This window comes from Eucyclogobius newberryi, unplaced genomic scaffold, assembly GCF_026437365.1.
Source record: "Eucyclogobius newberryi isolate DKJ021-1_F unplaced genomic scaffold, fEucNew1.0.hap1 SCAF_2, whole genome shotgun sequence".
NCBI lineage: Eukaryota > Metazoa > Chordata > Actinopteri > Gobiiformes > Gobiidae > Eucyclogobius > Eucyclogobius newberryi.
This window is the reverse complement of record NW_027315834.1, coordinates 30,556,844-30,578,677: the sequence shown is the minus strand read 5'-3', so window position 1 is coordinate 30,578,677 and position 21,834 is coordinate 30,556,844. Positions and strand designations below refer to the sequence as shown.

At 38.5% G+C, this 21,834-nt stretch overlaps 1 protein-coding gene across 1 annotated transcript in view; it reads right to left on the bottom strand.

The window, feature by feature from the left end:
* Nucleotides 1-20,879, bottom strand: part of celsr1a (cadherin EGF LAG seven-pass G-type receptor 1a) — a 56,642-nt gene extending 35,763 nt beyond the window's left edge. Inside the window, exons 1-5 of the mRNA XM_072454989.1 lie at nt 20,518-20,879; nt 19,264-19,552; nt 15,363-15,585; nt 11,055-11,170; nt 8,933-9,021 (exon numbers count right to left, since the gene is read on the bottom strand). Coding sequence (XP_072311090.1) covers nt 8,933-9,021; nt 11,055-11,170; nt 15,363-15,585; nt 19,264-19,552; nt 20,518-20,814 — 1,014 coding nt within the window. The 5' untranslated portion in view covers nt 20,815-20,879. The remainder of the gene's footprint in view (nt 1-8,932; nt 9,022-11,054; nt 11,171-15,362; nt 15,586-19,263; nt 19,553-20,517) is intronic.
* Between the last annotated feature and the right edge of the window lie 955 nt (nt 20,880-21,834).

The window sequence follows — 21,834 nt, the reverse complement described above, 5'->3', positions numbered from 1 at the left end:
ACAGGAAGTAGAGATGAGTTCTACATACTGATGGCATCACACAGGGAGACTCAGAATTCAACAAAATAAAGGTGATTTTATATGTGTTTTTGGCAAATAATAAGCTATGTGACATTAGAGGATTTAAGGGTCTAAGTTTGTGTACAGTCTGGTTGATGTCATGATTTACAACCTGGAAGTAAAATATGAACCTAAAAAAATGGCAATCTGGGAAAAAAAATAGTAACATTTTCAGCAAAATCTTAAATATATATTTGAATATGCATTTTCAAATGAGCAGCCCAACCTGCCATAGGCACTTTAAATGATTAGGATATGTTCAGTATTGTCTGATTGTAACCTGCAGCTTGTTTCCATGGAGATTGATTTGCCTAGAAGGTTCCACGGTACGATCCACATTCAAGTTACAACCAAGCAGCTAATACTGATACTAAATATATGAATGTTTTGATGACGTTGTTATCTGAATTGATTTACACAGAGCAGTAAAGTCATTACGGTGATAGCAGAAAAATACAGCAGCTTTTTACAGTGATGACAAAGAGATAAGCAAAGTAAACAGGAAAACAGATAAGAAACTGTGTATGATTTACCATGATATGAAGTTATTGTTTGGGTCACGCTTGGTTAAGTGTGTGAAATGTCTTCCTGTGAGTGGCACATAAACTCTTTGAGCAGAGTGGAGCGTGACTGTAGTAAAACACAGGGGGAGCCGATGGAGTGATAGAACAAGTTGTAAGAGGCGGGAAACTGTGACAGATTTATCAGATACAACGTCAATGTAAATCTCAAAATACACTACCAACGGCATTAGTCATGTGGGCCCAGGTGGGACTTTCAAACGTACATCCAGTGGTGGAAAGAGAAATGAACATTGTTATGAAAGTGTAATAACAGTTGGATTCTATTCAAAGTGCATATTTTAAACATATTAGGAGTTTTACATTTGAGAGAAGACTGAAATCTGAAATGATAAATGAAAACAAGAGTCCCATGCATTTCAAAGCATGTTTGTAGAGGCCTAAAACACAGGATTATAAGGTGTTACATGCATAATAAGACAGGACAGTTTGATGTTTACAAAGGACTTTGCGCCAATTCAAATGTGGATTTTGATTGAATAGTGATATCTTGCAGCACTGTAATGAACTACAATTACATGGCTATAATACTCAATTGCAATTAAGTAAGTATGATTTTAAAAATGTACTCAAAAAAGCACAATTACCCAAATAATCTACTAAATTATATTAATGTGACCGTTTGTAATTAGTTACTTTCCATCCCTGTTTACTTCCATTGGTGGATGATTTATTTTCATTGAACTGCTCTAGCTGGAAGCAACTCTCTAACTCTCGAACTCTAATTGAGGCCTAGTTGTGTTAATGGTAATTTAGATACAACATGATTGATCCAAAGCAGAACTACTTTGTGACATCTTGATTCTGTTGAAGTACAAGTAAAAAGTGATTCCATGTAACATCTACCAATAGTGAAGACAACGTGTTTTGCTATAAACAAGTAACTATAAAACTACTTCCTCAGAATACTGGTACTAAGCTTGAGAAGCATCATGTCAGAAAAATTGCTGCTCTCTATATTTTCTTTTATATGTTTTTAAAGTTCATCATTTGCTTTTCAGTGATGTGGTTAGACTGTGCTGTTGTGGATCCACTCTGCACCTGCAGCTCAATTCACTGTCACTAATCTTTGCTTTGAGATCAGATTATTACAGGCAATTAAAGGCTTACCAATCAAAACTGAACTTAAATTGTACAAAATTACAGTAAAAAGAAGTTAATAGAAAACATACGTCCACAGTATTTAGAGTCAGCTTGGGTGATTTCTGACAGATCCTCGCTGACATCTAAAGGGCGGCGTTGCCAATGAAAACAAAGATTATCTGGAGAAGACTTACATGTCGAGGGCCAATGTTCAAACTTGTTTATTTCACCTGATTATACTTTTGCAAAGAAATAAGTGGTTAGGTTAGAGTTTACATTTTAAATAACATCAAAGGAGATACGTGACACCAGTAAGCTGACTGTTGACTGACTCACTAGTTACAAAAAAAAAAGTCACTGGTCCTGTTTCTATTACTAAACCATTATAGATTGATTCTGCACTTTACAATAAAAATGAAAAAAGATCTATGCTTATGTTATAGTGTAATACTAATGCTGTGTTTCAGGCAACTGGTAATTGGGATTTTTCCAACCTCCGACTGGAAAAAATACCCTGAAACGTCACTCAAAATTCCAACTTGTGGACTCAGTTAAGGGACACTTCACATATGACACAAATAAAATAATGAAACCTTTATTGCCCTGAGAAATGCGGAAAAAAAAGAAAAAAACAATCCCAGCATAAGAACTAAAAATGCACAATATTTCCTCTTTATTGTTAAGTGTTAAGGGTTTTGACATGTAATTAGATTTAAAAACAAACAATCCACATTTTTATTATAATAAAAACACACATATTATTCAGTGAATGAAAATGTGTTAAATTCTCAAACAACCAAAGATATGAATCAGTCATGAATTGAAAAAATATCATAATTAATCAAAAATATGTCCCAACATTTCAGAAAAGAGAGGGAAAAGTAGGACTGATGCAAAGTGCACAGACCAAGCCCCACTAGTAGACCCTACTATATCCTTCTACAGCCCCTGGTTCTTCCATGTTACCTCTGAGTGAGAGAGGTAAGCATGCGGAGTTAGTCCTACAGAAACACACTGCACCAGAAACAAGAGAAACCCCACGGGACTAAAGGGCTAACGGTTACCTCCTTCTGAAAGAGCTCCAGCCAGGCCGTATAGAGAGGGAGGCGCACTGCCCCAGTGGAGTCCACCAGACTCCCCCCGTCCTGGGACAGACACCGAGGGAGAGAGGGTTAGACCAGGCCCATAGCCAACGCTCATCAACAGTACACATACTACTACTGCACACTCAGTTAAGAGGATGCACGTGTACAGGTTACAAGTCCTATGTGACTTCTACTATCACGACAGTGGAGAGGGTGATAGGCTCATGCAGTTCACACTTTACAAGGGAGTGCTGGAGTTTAGAGAGGGACATTTCTGTTGATACTTTAATCCATGTTAAACATTTGGTGCAATGAATAAACTGTTAAAGTTGTACTATGTAACTTTCTCTGGTGAAGGGTTTGCCACCTGTTTGTCTCCATGAAGACGCTGGTTTGCCTTACATTGTAGGCATTAAACATATCCATCACTACGGAGACAGATTTCCAATATGCTGTGTATTTGTTTCTGTAAATGTTCTGTGCTAATTAAGTTATTTCTATTTCGTCAATTGCGCAATTATGATGTTCTATGTTTTGTTTTTTTATATTGAAATAAATAATAATAAGGCAATCTTAACCAACCACCAACAACATACACTTTTCCACAAAGACTACAGAGTTTCAGGAGCCTTTTGTTTTACTGATGAAACAGTAAAGAACTTTGAATTATTGTATTACTTATTTGAACGTGTGCTTTAAAATAATTGCTTGATATTATCACAAACCATAAAACATGTAAATCAATATTATCTGATATAAAACGTGACAAGACATACAAAGTTCACAATACATTGCCCGGATCAAATAAAAAGACACATTAGTGCTTTCCTCTTTCAAATACAAGCCAGAATACAACAAAAAAGGCCAGTGAACGAGCGTTAACTAACTTTACAAATGCTCTAAAGCCATGACTAGGTTATCATCAAAAACAGATCTGAACATATAACGCACTTCCTTGTATTGAACAGCATGTTTTGGTGGGATGATAACCTCAACTGCTGGAGATCTCTGCCTTTCAGCTTTAGGACAAACAATAACACAGACTCTTCCTTTACCTTCACGCCCTGTGCGGGAATGCACAGACGAGTGGCACCTTACCTCCAAAATACCACTTAACCTCTCCAACTGCAAAACAGAGCCACCAAAGACGGGACTTTGCGGGACGGGTACCTATTGTAACATAAGACGGCCTCAATTGGTACAGTTAACCCGGTTCAAATGCATGTCAGTCACACAAAGTACTGAAGCCGAACTGTAAACCTCATATTATCTGACATCGGTGTTTCATTTTAGAGCTTTTAACTAAAGTGGTTAAGTCATGTCGACAGAGAAAAGACAGACAGGGAGCAGACAAGGAAACAAAATATGACTTGATACATAATATTATAAAAGGTATAAACAGTCTCTTTGATGAAGACAAACAGAGTGCATAATAAACAACAGCGGTTAAATTGAGTGACATGTCTGCTCCTGTGCTAATCCAAATGCTCAGGTTACAAAAAACATGCATGATTGACACTGGTAAGAAAATAGTTTAGAAAAATATGACACTTAATAATTACTGTGTAGCGGTTACGTTATTTTTGCATGACGTACCTGGATAAAATGTAAGCCTAAGTGTCCAAAGGGTTAATTGTCCCATTCGTTTTGCATTGTATGTATCCAGTATGTGAATGCAGAGGTTGAAGCATGGAGTGAAGTCTTGGCCCATTAGTGTTGAGCCCAAGTTTGAGTGCAATCCAAAAATACATCTGTGCAGCGTTGAAACTCACTTTGAGCAAAGCTGTGAAGTAATTTACACCTCGGTCTGAGACTGGAGAGTGTAGTAAACGAAACAGAGCAATGGATACTAATCCTAGAGACGCATTAGTGATAAGAAGCGGCTAAACATGTCCGAGTAAACTGTCTGCATGAAAGTATTTGATCTGATGTTTTTAAAGTATCTTTTCTTTATTATGTCAAGCACTTTGCAGTACTTTGTTTGTGCTCTACAACTAACTCGCCTTGTGTTTCTGATCGAATGCAGGAGGCCCACACTGTCATGATGTCTGCGTCATGTTCTTTGACAGTCCAATCCCATTTCTGGTGTGATTCCTTTATTTGTAATCATCCAGACGAAGCCACATCACTTCCTCCAACATGTCGTGCATTTCCTGTAGTGATCCACTTCTTAGACTCACCACTTCCACCTCCAAGAATATCTATTCCCATCTACTCCGTATCTACTTCCTGTTTAACTCCTCAGACGGTCCTTGAGACGTCCCGATGTGGAATCCTAAAAATGTGTTTGCGCTGCCTCTTTCTATTGTCATTTCCAAAACACAAGGGTCCCATGTGCATCCAAGCAACAACAAAAAAAAACGACCCCCCGTTGATTCCCCTAACTTTCAAACCGCCCCAGATCAGTGCAAAAGTGGCAGGTCCATGGCTGTTGCCATGCCAGTCCTCCCGTCACCTTTGACCTTTGTTTTTCAGTCTGGAGGCTCCCCGCTTGGTGTGAATAGAGCAGCTTTGAAAGGAGGCAGCCTTACGCCCCTGCTCGCCCTCAACCGCCTCATCATTTGACCTAATAAATCACTTTGTGTGTAGAGGGTGTGCCATAACAACAAGCGACACTCTTCTGTGTAAGTGAAGAGATAATCCAGCTTTGACAAATAAAACAGTTGTTCTTCCAAATAAAAAAAATAGATAGGGATGAAACGTCAAACATTTTACATTTGCAGCCAAACGTGCAAAACATCCAAAGTGATATATTGGCAAAAACAATACAAAAGATAAGCTGCTGGATCAGTTCTGGTAAATACATTTATCGCGCTATTGTCAGACGTTTTGTAATTAGCAACACAGTCCAAAGCTCTGTTATCAGCAAGATGGGGTATGCTGTTTCACTGTTGTTACAAAATAAAAACAAAATATATACATTTGTGCCAATTTTGACCGCACTAAATAGTACAAAACCACAAACAAATACCGACTTTCACTGCGTACAAGTTTGAACTGGAAATTTCATGGATCAAATCTAAACTATATCTTTGATCTATGAACCTTTTTAGCAGACATATAAACCTACATTACATCACAGTTTAAGTATGTGTCTTCAGTGACTCTTTTAGACAAAACCAATTCATCTGAAGCTCCATTCACATGTCAACACGTCGACTGTCACTGCTCTGTTATCTGTAATATCCAGATACTTTTACCCCTGCAGCTCTTCATATAGGATTAAGTTACATTTAGTCAGAGCAACTTTTGATCAGTCAACACAGAGAAACTCACTTTGTGCCACCGGTTGACAGGCTGGTCCTGAGGCTAATGTAACGGCATAAGCCAGGCATGATAAAGAAATATTTGAATTAGACAAAAGTGAAAGTTGTTTGACTCTTGTGAAGCTAACGAGACATTTTGAAAAACTACTCCTTCTATAACCACTATTTTGTAACTCTAGGGTGACAGCGATGTGGTGATTTTGAATTAAATAAACTACAGCGCTAAAACATGCATGTTCTGTTGTGGTGCGTCGCTGCTCAGATTGTAGGATTACATAACTACACAACTTTATAAACCAGTCTTTTTCTAAAAACTCAAATGAACATTGCTTTTTGCTTGAACCCATATTTCAACCCTAATATAAAGTAGGCGTATGACTTGGCAAGAAATTGTTATATCAAATATTCAATTGTTACTTTTAAATTTTGGCAAGTTGATTAATGAGCTGGTGCTTTTGGCAGGCATCTGCATGTACTAAAATGATGGATCATAAAGGGGAAAACTGGAAAATCGTTGTGTTCATACAGATATTAATCTTCTGTTCCCATCAGCAGCAAACAAAATAAAATAAAAAGAAATCAAGAACCAAGTCAACCAACATAATAAAGTCTGTATTCATAATAAAGGAGTACCTGAGGGATTTGCTTCTTCAACAAAGGCTTATGAGGCTTAAATGATGATGTCGCCCTTTGTCATCCAGTTTGAAGTTCATGTTGTAAAGACGGGGGACGTGGGCTAAACAATGGCCCCCCTGGAGCTAACATAAGAAGACGGCAGGCTCCTATGATTCATCACGTCTGTCAGAGCTAACGTGTTCGTATGTTTTCCGCTCAATAGCACAAGCAGCAGACGAACAAGCCGCGAAACGTGAGACGATGAGCTTTGTGATGGGTCACTCTTGTTAACAAGGTAAAAAAAGCAACAAAAAACAGTGTCTGAAATCTGATGCAACGTGTCTGAGGTCAGAGCAGAGATGCTGAGGAGTTTAGTCCTGATATGAAGTAGATGCAGAGAGCAAACAAAGAGAAAGCTGCTTTAAAAAAATATGACCAAGTATCAGAACGCAATACCCTGTGCTTATTGAGTGATGATTTTTAAAAGTATGTATTGTAATGTACATGTGTGGTCAGCGCAGACCTCATGCTTTTACAATACTTTACAAAGACGTTATGGCCTTTCCTCCTGGTTTCTCATAGGCCTTACTGACAAGCAAATTAACCAATCATATACTTATGACGGCTTACGAGTAAACTGAAAAACAGTGCAGATTTATACAGAATCAATGAGCAAAGCACAAAATTCTCCATATCTGAGGTAAAAAAGGTCATTCATCACGTTCTGAGGGATAGAAGGATTTTTTGAGAGTAGATGTCGTGCTTTGAGGGCCGAGGGCCTGCTCCAGCTCGTGGTGCCTGAGGTGAGATTAAACCCGGGGGGGGGGCCTTCTCTTTGGTCGGCCCCAAACTCTGGAAAGCTCTACCCCCCACGTCCAAAAGTCCCCCATAATGGAGTTCAAAGACTTAAGACCCACTTTTATTCTCTGGCTTTTAACACCACATGAGTTGTGTGATCTTGTGTGTGTTTATTTATTTGAATTTATCTTCCTTATTTCTTGCTGTTTTGTGGTTTTATGACTTTTGCTCTGATTTTATTTAGCTGGTTTCACAGTTTTGAGACAAATGAGATCAAATTGAACACTTTAATTATTTTTTGTCTGTGCAGCCTGTTTACATGTATAAATAAAGTGGATTTGATTGGCACGTCTGAAATAAGAGCAGTTGCATTTGCAGAAAGAAGGAGGGACGGACTTGCCGGGCAAGTAAAGTGCAGGTTCTTAAGTTGCACAAAAGGGATGACTCTGCTTAGGCTGCGAGCTAATACATAAACTTGGACTGTATAAGGTTCTGGTTGAATGCTGCTGCCCATTTTGAAACGTTAAATTAACCTGACTCCATAGAAAAAGTCTAAATACTTTCATAATTTGCAGTCATAATAGTTTAGCACTCTTACCAAACACGTCCAATGTAAAAAGCATTGAAGCATTAGCAAGGAGAAAAAGCAACCCAGTTTGGATCCTGGTCTACATTAAAACATCTCAACTAAATATCTAATCATACTTCCTGTAATACTCAAAAATGTATCTTATTTTTTTATTTATTTTTTTATTTGCAAGGAGTTCAAACAACCTTCTTTCACATTGTCATTGTGGGGTATTGTTTGTAGAATTTTGCGGCAAATAATGCAATTACAAAACATTGAAAAAGTGAACAAATACTTTCCGGCTGCACTGTATATTAACGTAGACGCAACAATGTCTGCAGGCTGTGGAAGTTTACTGCATAACAACACACAACGCCAATCGACAAGCGACACCATAAGCCTCTCTAATATGAAGTTACAAGTGAAGTGGATATTTGAGCCAGCTTGTGAAGTAATCGGTGCCTCTTCTCCGCGATTGCATTCAGACGACGTGCAAGGCAAACACCGTGGGAACGACGTGACAGATTTAATTTTTACCAGCATGTGTTACGCAAGCGACGGGTCACAAGTGCCAGTGTGTCGGTATTAGTCGTGAAGGCAGCCATTCCTTTCTCATGTAGACAATCTCATTCTTTAGGTACAGACACGTAAACAATATAGATAACACAGAGCGGCAGAACGATGCAACTTCAATTCATAGTTAAGCTTTTCAGAATTAAGTGTTAGATTAAAGCTTTCATATCTCATCTCATATCTGCTATTGATTAAGATGTATTCAGGACAATTGTACCTGTGTCCGCACAAAAGGATAGTATAAATATTCAAATGCTAAATAGTATTAACGGATGCAGCGCTCTTGTTGGAACAGCGTCTTACCTTGTTGTAGTAATGAAGTTGGACCGAGTGCCACTGCCCGTCGCTGACTCCTCCGGGGACGTACGGAGCAACTGTGGTTTTGGTCTCACCTGAATTTAGACAAAACACAAATAAAATAAATGAGAACAGTAAAATACACTTGTCGCATAGATGTTCAGCAGGGTTGAGTTATGAAAAAGTGAACTTTGAGTTGAATAGTGTCATGTTTCGCCGGTGCATGAAAACTAGCCATTTTAAACGCATTTTGCACTTTATATATGCTATTTAATGTATTTTGTGCCAGTATATGCACACCAAAGCCAAAGCCATTCAATTTAACCCTGCTACCTATTGCAAAATGTTTTCAATCTTATCAACGGCACTACAATTAAAGGTAGAAACATGAGCCAAGCAAGTTGCATGTTTGCCACATCTTGCACAAATCCAACTATTATTGGCAAGTGACTGCAGTGCACTCTGAGAAGAAGCACAAATTACTCATGAAATTACTGCTGAATATATGTTATGGCAAGGTTACTTAGACTTTGATGCTGTTTTAAATGCAAAGTGGAAAGTATATTGCCAGATTAGCGTCTATTAAACATAAAATAAACGGCTGATCTTACATGTTTACAAAGCTTACAGCCAAACCTCCCTTTAAAAGCTGCCTCATTAATCACGTGTTGGTAAATCCAGGTTGGTCCACAGTGAGGTGACTGTAGCGCACAATGACTTGAGTTTGACTGGAGCTTTAGTGTATTTGTTCAAGGCAGGGGCGGCAGGAATCCACCATCAGTCTAAATGTTCTGCAACACTCGCAAGACAAGTGTGTTCCTCTGTCGGAAGGCCAAAAGAGCCCAGGCTATTTCCTATTGTGAACACGCCACGATGAAATATGTGGAAACCAGTGAACCTTATAACTAGACGTTTTGTAAAAAGAAGTGTTCAGACGGGCAAAGATCACTATCCAGTTTGAAGTATTATTAGTTCAGTTACTTTTCTGGTTGAGGGTTCGCCAGCGGTTATGGCTTTCCCTTGCATTCTTCAGACTTTAAACTTACAGGTCAGTATTTTAATTAAAATGTCTGTAGTTTAATAAATGCACGATAGAGACCTTTAATGCAATACTGTGGGACATCCCAGGCAAAGGAATTAACATCTCCAATATTACAAAAAGAAGCCAAATAAAACAATAAAACAATAAATCACTTCACAGCGTTCACATGTAAATTTAATCCCTTCAAATTCATAGCACGCAGCGCAGATTTATTTGATGACTCACGTGCGCAGTATTTTGGATCTGAGTTAGACTTCAAGGGCTATAGAACTTGGCCAGCATCCCGAAAGAAACCGAGGATCCTCCCTGCTCGGCATCATGGGAAACGCTTTGATAAACAGCAACAATTCAACGGTTACTGCAGTTACAGAGGGTGTATTTGTTTACGCAGAAATTTAGCGAGCAGCGAGGAGCGCGGCGGCGATATTTCCGTTTCTGTTTATCATAATTGTCGCGTAATTGTTATATGTAAGTGTTAAGTTGCATGGTGAAGTGTTGTTATGAAGCGTTGTTCTTTATTTAGTTACAATAGAGTCTGACTTTTTCTACGGTTTATCATTTTACAGCTCAAAATCTGAATTCAAACGGTGCAATCTGTCACTTTAGAGGTGAAAGTTGTATAGGAGCTACAGTTAATAGACCTTTTGGCCCCAAACTACAAAATTTATTTAAATTTGCATCTATTTTTTTCACTTTAGACATGTAAAATGTACCTAATATTAATAATGTATTGAACTGTTCTAGAAAACTAAAAGCCGATACCCTACATCTTCATTCTGAGCAATTTGAATTAAGATTTATTGACAGTTTTTGTACACAAACCGGTCTAAATATTATAATATATGTTTTTATGTTCAAATAAAGCCACATGTTTTGACTTATTCTGCTAAGACAAAACTGTTCTGATAAGTCACAAAACATGCAGCAAACGAGCACACAGGATTTCACATGCATTATCTAAACACACGCTATCTAACCTTGAGATGTATGAGTTATTTACCCCACACTTGGAAGTAAAAGTCATTACCGCCTCCGCACAAATGTATATTATAAGCGTGACATGAAATCACAGAGAGTTGTCCTCACCTCCAGAGAACGTGAGCTGGATCTGTTCGTCGATGATCTCCAAAGCGATGAAGTCGTGTTTCTCGTTGAATCGGCCATTGTACAGCAGCAGAGCGTTCCTCTCTCTGGTGGCAAACCTGAGACACAGACGCGGACGTTTGGATTTGAAAATGTATTCTGGTTTGTGTGGGAATACTTTGTCACTTTGGCTTTCAATACTTATAGTTATTCGTCAGTTAATAGAATATAGATAGAATTTATGGTCATTAGACATAAATAAGTGTGCAACAAAATGCAGTTTAGCATTTACTGCTACTACTACTACTACTTCTACTGCTGCTGCTACTGCTGCTGCTACTGCTTCTACTGCTGCTGCTACTGCTTCTACTGCTGCTTCTACTGCTGCTGCTACTGCTGCTGCTACTGCTGCTACTGCTGCTGCTACTGCTTCTACTGCTGCTGCTACTGCTTCTACTGCTGCTTCTACTGCTGCTTCTACTGCTGCTGCTACTGCTGCTGCTACTGCTTCTACTGCTGCTGCTACTGCTTCTACTGCTGCTTCTACTGCTGCTGCTACTGCTTCTACTGCTGCTTCTACTGCTGCTGCTACTGCTTCTACTGCTGCTTCTACTGCTGCTGCTACTGCTTCTACTGCTGCTTCTACTGCTGCTGCTACTGCTTCTACTGCTGCTGCTACTGCTGCTGCTACTGCTTCTACTGCTGCTGCTACTGCTTCTACTGCTGCTGCTACTGCTTCTACTGCTGCTTCTACTGCTGCTGCTACTGCTTCTACTGCTGCTGCTACTGCTTCTACTGCTGCTGCTACTGCTTCTACTGCTGCTTCTACTGCTTCTACTGCTGCTGCTACTGCTGCTACTGCTGCTGCTACTGCTGCTGCTACTGCTACTACTAGAATAACAAACAACAACAACAGTACTACTAATACGACAACAACTACAAAAACTACTACAACAACAACAACAACAACAACAACAACAACAACAGTACTACTAATACAACAACAACTATAACAAGAACAGTACTACTGCTACTACTACTACTACTGCTGCTGCCGATACTGCTACAACAACAACAACAACAACAACAACAGTACTCCTACTACAACATCAACAACAACAACAACAACAACAACAACAACAACAACAACAGTACTACTAATACAACAACAACAACAACAACAATAACAAGAACAGTACTACTGCTACTACTACTACTACTACTACTACTACTACTACTACTACTACTACTACTACTACTGCTGATACTGCTACAACAACAACAACAACAGTACTACTGCTACTACTACTACTATAACAACAATAACAACAGTACTGCTACTACTACTAGAATAACAACAACAACAACAACAGTACTACTAATACGACAACAACGACGACGACTCCGAAAAATGAAATGAGTTTAATTACCATTTTCAGTGATATTTAGTTAAAGACCTGTGTGTGAAAACATTCTTGATCTTTACTCTTTCATATTTTTCAGGTTTTGAAGTTTCAGGTTCTAAATTGGATCTTTTGGGTAATGTTAAGGCACACTTTCTATTGTCTATGTAGTGAAATCTGTCCTCTGTAGTGGTGGTCGCTGCTACGCCGGGTCAGGACCGTACTCGGAGCATTTTATCTATGGTGCATGTTTTGGGTTGAGGTCGGATAGTTGAAAACCTGACACCGGGCGGCATGAGAATATATTTTGACCACCGAGATGATCTAACAGGCGCTTGTGAGAAAATCGCCAACCCAAACAAAACCGAGACTACTGTGTGAAGACCTTAAAGATAACCTCAACACAAGCGTCTGGCGGTTCCACGGTAACAACAGACAGGATGTGAAAACTGTCGGACTAAGACACAACACGAGCGCAGCAGAAGCACCGACCTGAACAAAAGCAGCACCCTCGTTACACCTCGGTGTTCAAAGTCCGCATACCTCAGGCGTACATGTGTGTTTTTGGTGAGCGCGTGGAGGGCAGAGAAGTCACCGAACAGATGACGGTAAGCTCAGGGATTCAGGAAACCAGGACGGGCAACGATAAGGGGAACTCATCAAAGGTTTTCCTGTTTTTACTGCATTACAGAGCGCTGTGCTGCTGCTACTACTTTATACTAACATCAAACACACTTATCTCACCTATTAGCGTGAGTTCCCGGTATTTACTGTTTGATAAACTCAATAAACTTGACCAGTGGCAGAATAATGTTTGTGTGGGAATGTGATAAAGGAGAGTAACTAACAAATATGTCATGAGTTTCAGTCATGTGACGCGTAATTTATGGGATCATTCTACTAAAGGAAATAATCTGTTTTTCATCCCTTGAAAACATTATAATTATCAGTTTTCTTTAGTTTTTTTTCTAATTTGTTTCAGAAAGTATGTTGCAACTTTCATGGCGAAATATGTAGTAGCAACAGCAAGTAGAGCTAATTAAACAATACTTATTAATCTAAGTACTTGTAGAGTCATAATAGATTGTTACTTTTGTTACTATTAGAGGAAGAGGTTTTTTATAAGAGTTTTTTACAAGAACTGTGAGTGTTTTTAAAAAGTTTTCTATAAGTTATCTGTTCTTTTACTTCTGTACCTACTTTGTGTTGCAACACTAGAATTTCCCCATTGTGTGGACAAATAAAGGCTTATCTTATCTTAATATTGTCAGTACCATTATACTTTATACTTTTTGAATAGTTTTAAATTTTCTGGAATAATGTTACTTGAGTTCTACTTGTAAAATGTCTTAATATAAGATTTATTGAGGTAAAGCGTTGCACTGCTCATTGGTCTGTACAGTCTGTATGCATGTATAATAATAGATGTGTGATGGTTCATTGGGAACAGCAGCAGCAGGTTATAGCAGACAATAGAAGCTTTACTCAGGTCTGGACACGCCTAACTAACAGGTAGAACTGAAGTACATTTGCAGTTTACAGCTTCAGAAATAACTGTGGAGTTTATCAGGTGAATTTAATGCATGTGAAAATAAGCAAATGATCTGTGCAAACATGAATCTAGGCTCAACCATTAATCCAAATTCCTCTGAAGTTAATGATTCATGACGTTGTCTGTGAACTTATAATATCACTAATTCTTTTGCAGCAGTTTTGTTTGACTTTTGGTGGTTAAGAGACAAGAGTATGACAAGGTTAGACTACACATTTCACTAAAACGTATCAAACATGACTATATTTAAGATTTTTCCAATATTGTTGAGTTTTTTTTTTCAGCAAAAGTGACAAAAGTAGAATTAATTCCACAACTGTTAGCAACTGCGCTGTAAAACAAGGGCCAAAATCCATATAAATTACACAATAGTTATGATTTGACACCTTTAATTTCGTTAAAGGATTGTGTGTGTAAATCGTTTCTGCATTTTGAATGATACGTCACTTATTGATGACACAGACAGGGGGATTCCGTTTTAGAACTCAGCGCTACTTCCTGTAATTTTTAGCTTTGACTTTTAAAAAGACTTTCCAAACTGCAACTTACTGATGTTAAACTATGATAAACTTGTAGGGACATTCTCACCAAATAAAGTAATAATTAGAAAAACACAAGAACCTGTCATATTCACTGGAAGTGGAGGGTCTGCCAGCTGCTTGTCTCCATGGAGATATTATTGCTTTGTCTGGAAAGCAACAGTATGTCATTAAAATGGCCTATCTCCATGGAGAGAAGCAGGCGATGCCACCAGACCAAGCTAGAGGTCAGAACTGCGGAGAGGTGACCCCGGAGACAGTAAGAACGCAAGTGCATCTTCATGGTTCTTGATCTGTTTTTCCCTTCACTTGTCTGTGACTGAATAAATGCAAGTAACAGTGCAAGTGTGTTCAGATGCTTTTGAGGATGCCCTGTGTAGGTATGTCATGATATAAAATGTTTGTGTTATGATTATTGTGAGAAGAAACACCAGTAAATTCACTTTCAATCACACTGTCTGCTACATTAACTCTGCTCAAGTATGTGACCAGCTTTATGAAACTTTTCTGAATCATTTAGCAAATTAAGTGCCAAAGAAAAATAAAAAGTACTAAACATTTAAAGGTTTAATTGAAATGATTTAACTCTCACAATTATTGTTCTATAACGCGACCTGAATAATCACAGTAGTCGATTAAACACTCTTAACATCTCTAACCTGGGTAATTATGCTGTGTTTCCAGGCCATTTTCTGATAAAACATACTGTCATTTCTACCAATAATTGATTACCTCCTATGCACTATTCAACACATATTTATTACCAACGGTCCATACTTCCAAATACATGTACACTGCTGTGATAATAATGACTCACACAAAGGAGATGGTGAAGTGGAACCTCTGCCTGAGCCCTCTGAAGGTGATAAAAGAGTGTCCAGGGAAACTGCGCGTGGTCATCTCACAGTAGGGCGTTTCGTACTCTCCGTGGGGACACCTGCAGCTGAAGCCTCCGTTTGCTTTGTTCACACACTCTCCTCCGTTCTTACACACTCCAGGGACACAGCGGTCTGAGGAGGTGTCCAGCTCACAGTGGTCTCCTGCAGAAGGAATACCAACAAGGGGTTACAGTCGTTTTGGGTTTGCTTTTTTTATGTAATTGCACGGTTATCGACCAGTCCTCAATAAATCTCAGCAACATTGAATATGAATGCAATGTGTTAAGTACATTAATTAACATACATATGATAATGATAATACACTTAAATGGTCTCGTGGAAAATGAAAATGAAGGGGTGTTAAGAACATTGGTGTATGATGAAAGAAAAATATATGTTTCTTTAGCTGAAATAAAGATGTACAATATAGAAATAATATAGTGAAGAAACAAAACTCTATTACTATTTTAAAGCACATTTTTGAAGAAGTTTACTGGAATGAAATGATGAATAAGCTTAAATATATTGTATCTAAATTAAATGTGTGAAAATATGATTGGAAAATTTCTTACAAATCTTTTATATTGTAATTTCAGGGGGATTATCCTTTGCTTACGTTTGTAGCTTGGCAACATACAAGTGCTCTAGCCTCTGGATGCTCTTTCGGATCTCAGACGTGCTGTTTTAACTCCTGTCACTGACAAATTGCTTTTGATAATCCCATTATTTGCTGTTTTCTGCCATGCATGTTGTTACTTTAACAGTCTCTGAATCATTTACCTGGTATTCACTTGCTTTAATAAAGTTAGACATATGTGAGTTCCAGTCATGCACAGTAATGCATTTGACCGGGCTGAACTTAAAGCTTAAAGTACAACCGTTTACGAAGAGCCCACTTTAATCTCAAGAAACACAGTTCTGTTTAGACTTCAGTGGAATGTTCCATTTAGCCTTATTTGGAAAAGACTAGTATATAGACAATGTGAAATGTGTGCCCATAAATGTCTAAGATATCAAGTTAATGTAAAAAGCCCTAAAATAGTATTCATTGCAGAAAAACTATCTGAAAATAATCTATTTACTCTTTGCAAGTTTAACTTCTTTGTCTCAAACAGAGATGTCATAGATATAGAAAGTCAATGATTGGTGGTTATTGACAAAAAAATCAATATTGAAATGACTAAACTACCGTATGTTTGGAGTGCCATAAATAGTCAACAGACAATTTGTGTTTTTATTGAGGCTCAAGTCTCTACAAAATTGCACAGAATCAAATGTTTTATGTTTGAGAGAGATGGACCTGGCAAACAAGTGGCAACTCAAACAATGTCTCATGTTGTCACTACCAAAGAAGGCAGATAACAGCGCAGATTGATTGTTTTTTAAAATAATTTCATGAAAAGCATGTTAACTACACAACATTTTTACTATCATGTTTTCTTTATATTCAGCATTCTTCTTCAAAAATTCCTCACTGACATCTTCTTACCAAACATCGCTATTAGGCTCCAATTTCACATTTTTCTTTTCTTCCTTTTATGATATTTGTCCCAGACAGTGACGTTCACCTCGACTCCCCCCTCTGCGCTGGAACCAGCTAATAGCCCTTCTCTCTACAGTGTAATCCTTGTTTTTTCTGGTGAAGAATTAGCCATATCTATTTCCTCGTATAATGTCGGTAACCTTAGCTTCCCACATGTCAACAGCCCCATAATGGTTTCTGATGGGACCTGACTATCTGAGGTTGAACTTTGACCTTCAAAGGAGAGGCAGGTATAAGGAAATATGGTGTTGGGGCAGAAAAAGTAAGTTGTTGAGTGAAAGGGCAGGGCTAATCGGGTAATTACATCAGATACACAGAGGAGGAGGAGAAGATGAAGGCTGTCAGGGGCAGGTAATGGGGCAGGAGACAGGAGACAGGGTGCTGTCAGGGTAAACTATCATGTGGACCCAACATGGGGGAAGTACAGAGAATAGTTGGGAAATGTTTTGTGCGAGCATTATGAAAAAATGTGGAGGTTGAAAATACATTTTGATCACACTTTCCAGTTTAGGTTCTCCAATTTGGTCCTGTTCCCATCTTGGTTTAGTCTTGGTCAGATAAAGTTTTCTCATAATATTTTTCTATGTGTCAGCAAGTATTTACCCACCCACAGAAGACAATAGTCACAAACCGTTGCGTGATGGAGACATATTATGTATATGTTTGAGCTTTTAACCATGTTGTAATGGTGTTCCCTGGCCATTAATTGCATTATTATCGATTTATGCAAGTTTGAGTGTATTGTCTTGCATTTAAGGTTTGAGTGCTCAGAAAATGTTATCACCTTTCCCTTTTCCTTATTTCCACCAACTTCTTTGTACTTTCTTGCAATTATTTAAAAAATGCATTATCAGGGTCAAACTCTGTTCTCTGTCTGTTCTATTGGATATGTCCATGGGTTTCATAATTGATTAAATAATGTCACAGTGTCCAATAGCAGTTAAGAATTCGAAACATTGAAACATTGAAAATGTTACAAGAAAGTATTCTGTCACATTGTGATTTTGATTTGATTCTAATGCATATTGTGCAGCCATAGTATGTGGGTCTTTGTTTTTTAGCTCAGTTTAAGTGTATTATTGCTTTAGTCCTGCTGTAATCCTAGTTTTATTTTGATCTAGTCTAGATTAGTCCTGGTTTTAGTCCCAGTTTTGTCCCCATTTTGATGTGGTTACTATGCAAGTGTGAACGCACCCAATATGGCAATAAACCTCTCCACACCTCCATGGGAACAAGGAAAATACACTACAAGGCCAAGTTACAGGTCAGATCTGTATCAAGATACATGTGTATTTTAGCAATGAATAACACCTGTAATTTAATAAATGCAAGATAGAAAAGCTTAATAGAAAAGCAAAATAAAAACATCTCCATGGAGACAAGCTGATGGAGGGACCCCTTCTACACAGTGCACTATTAAATTATGTTTTTCTGTGTGACTGTAATGCATGACGTTTCCTGGCAGATTATGTGTATTTTAAGCACAACTCTATTCAAGTTGTGTCACAATTGAGACATAATAGAGGTTGTTGACATGGCATTACCTAAGAAAAATAAAGGGCTTGTTCTGTAGATGTTAAACTACAGCAAGTGGCACCAGCATTATGGCAGCATTCAGCCTGCAGCTACCGTTAGCATTCTTGGCTGTTTCTACACATTTGGGCTGTTGGACCACTTTAGTCTTCTCCTAACGTCTTTGTGTCTGAATTTGGTACAATATAAATCCTAAAGTCTGCATTTAGAGAGGACAGAGCAGCACTTCTGCATTAAAATGAATGGACTGTTTCCCCCTCGGAGGTTTGTCAGGCAGATGCCGACTGTATCTCTGTAGAATCAAAACAGTCACAAATGTATATGAAGGTGAGAGGTACCTATATGTGTATATATATGAATATCTGGCCTACTATGTGCACATGTGTGTAAATATATATATATATTTACACACGTTTATGTATGGATTACGTATACCAATGAAATGTCTTTTTATTTATTTATTCTTTCCCCCCTTTTTTCTGATCCCGCCCCCTTATTCTCAACTTTTGCTCCTAAAACTTAAGCCTCACCAAGTCTAGCATGCTCTTGAGTTTTTAAATTATTATTATTATTATTAATTGTATTTTATTTTTCTTTCCCGTATCATTTGTTTTGCTTCTTTTTTTTTTTTTTACTCCCTCTTCTGGTGTAATAATTGTTGTTGAGTTTGTGTATGTTTTATGTCCTGATGAAAAATAAAATGGTAAAAAAAAAAAGAATCAGAGCAGTCCCATATTGTCCCAGCCCTCTCCTACTGTACTCACCGGTGAAGTCGTCCTGGCACTCGCAGCTGTAGCCGCCCTCTCTGCTCCGACACCGCCCGTTGTTCTTGCAGGGTCCGGAGAAGCACAGGTCGATCTCGGTCTCACAGTACTCTCCGGTGAAGCCCATGGGACAGCGGCAGCGCAGGCCGTTGATGGGGTGGATGGGTCTGAACAGAACGGTGTCGGAGGAGATGAACGGAGGAGAGCTGTCGAACTTCAGCACGGACACACACTTCATGTAGTTCTCACACGGCTCTCTCAGGCAGATGTTGTCATCAAAAGGTAAAACCTGAGAAAGGAAAAGGTGTGGTTACTGTGTTTTTTACTATCCATGGGTTTCAGAATGATGAGTAATTAGAACTGTTGCCATGGTGAAAAAAAAGATTTTATCTTAGAAATGGGGTTAAAAAAAATCTGGGAGTTGAAACCTATGCATAGTAGTCTTGTGAAGTATTTATTGTGTAGTGCTCTTATTAGTTTTACAGGTTTTTATTTTTTATTTTAAGAAAGACTGGAGAGAAAAAAACTTTTAAATATATTTGTTTCATTGTTATATGAACTTTGGAAACAATGTATAAATGTGCTAAATAAATAAAGCAGATGGATGTATTCATTATCTCATTCATTTTCTACCGTTCGCAGGTGACTGGAGCCGATCCCAGTGACTTTAAAGCAGATGGATTTACTTGAATGTAAAGGTGTACTATGTAACTTTTCTTGTGGAGGGTTTGCCACCGGTTGTCTCCATGGAGATGTTTTTTCCTTGCCTGGAATGTTCCACAGTATGGCATCAAATGATCTATCGAGAATGTATTTAATTGGAGGTGTTTCTATTGCTGACCTATAACTTGATTGTCACCATGGAGATAGATAGGTTTAATACCATACTGCGAAACATTCCGGACAAAGCAATAACATCTCCATGGAGACAGATTGTGGACACCCCAACAGAAAATGTATAGTCCATCTTTAATTAGTTGAAAAGAAGGTCAAGGGTCTGCACCGTATTTGTTTATTTAATGTTAATAAATCAGCTGTCATAATTATGTTACAGTTCCTAGTCACTTCACTATGAGGTGAATTTTACTTTACTGCCAGGTCAAAAACATAGTACAATTCCTGTGTAAGTAATAACTATTTCTCCTTATAGGCTGCAGGGAGACGATGCTGGTAGTGTACAGGTGTCTGGATCATAAAGAACCATTGTGTGCTTGTTTTGAGGTGCAGTTTATTTCACTCATGCTCCAGTGTTACCTCCTGCGACGAAATGAGCCGGAGCAGCGTCCTGTTGAGGTAGATCTGCTCCTGCAGCTCTTCTGAAGGGAAAAAGGCCCCTCTGCCCGCTGCGCTGTGAGGCTGCCGGGCAGAGAAGGTCACGTTGAGGATGGAGCCCTGGACGTCAGTGTCATTCTGGATGTTAAAGACAAAAACTGCCTCCCGTTTGGTGGACAGAACCGCAGCCACGCCCTCCACAAAGAGCCCGAGCAGAGGCGAGAGGAAGCGCTCCTGGGACATGTTCTCCAGACGCACCGTGATGCTGTTGGTCAACATGTCGTCTGTGATGATGGTGACATGCAGAGTGCACAGGGCCACCACTGTATGGAGACCGTCTGCAAGAAAGAAAGAAAGAAGGAAAGAAAGAGGAAGTTATTAACTGTTATGTTTATGTTATGTTTATTGAGATCATTAGCATCATTAGCATCTGGAGCACGATTTTGTACTTTATATACATCACTTTTTATACCGTATTTTACAGACTAAACCTATACCATAGTTTTGGCCGGGGTGCGACTTATACTTATACTCCGAAGCGACTTATATGTGATATTATTTCTTATTTTCACACTTGCAACCTTATTTCATACTCCAGTGCAACTTATATATATATTTTTTATAGTTTTTTTCTTCTTTATTGTGTATTTTTTGGCTTCATGGTCCCCAGGAAGAAGAGCAACAGATTTGGGGATCTGAATACATATAACCTAAAGTAATCTAGTGGTACTTATGTGTCTATGGAAGTACAAAAAAAATAAAACAATTGATCAATCTTGGGACAGCCACTCTGAATCTTTTTTAGTATTATATTTAATTAGTTATTATTTTACCAAGCAATCCACTTGACTATCAATGATATGAAGCTGTTGAATAATCACTAACAACAATCACGCTAACCACTGGTTGGACCTAAATGCAAAGAATGGCTAGAAATACAAAGTTAAAATGTTTTTCCAGAGTATAACATGACAGATAATGTCAACAAACACATCCATCACCACTTAAGAACTGAAAGGCTTTATCATGTAATCTACAGAAGATGATCAAGTGACCCAAGACAAACGCAGTTCACTCAGAGTTGAGGTCAAGAGTTGAAGTGTTGACAACATGTACTGTACACCACTGCGGTGTCAGGGGCAATACTACAAAACTCTTTTATCTTTATGTAAAACAGCGTTCACGTTTCTCCCACCCTGTTCCTCCCCGCTATCGTCTTACAGCATGGACCTCGCAGATGTGTCAGCCATATTGTCTTGACTTCCTGCTCCTCCTTCACCACTATCACCTTATCGAAAA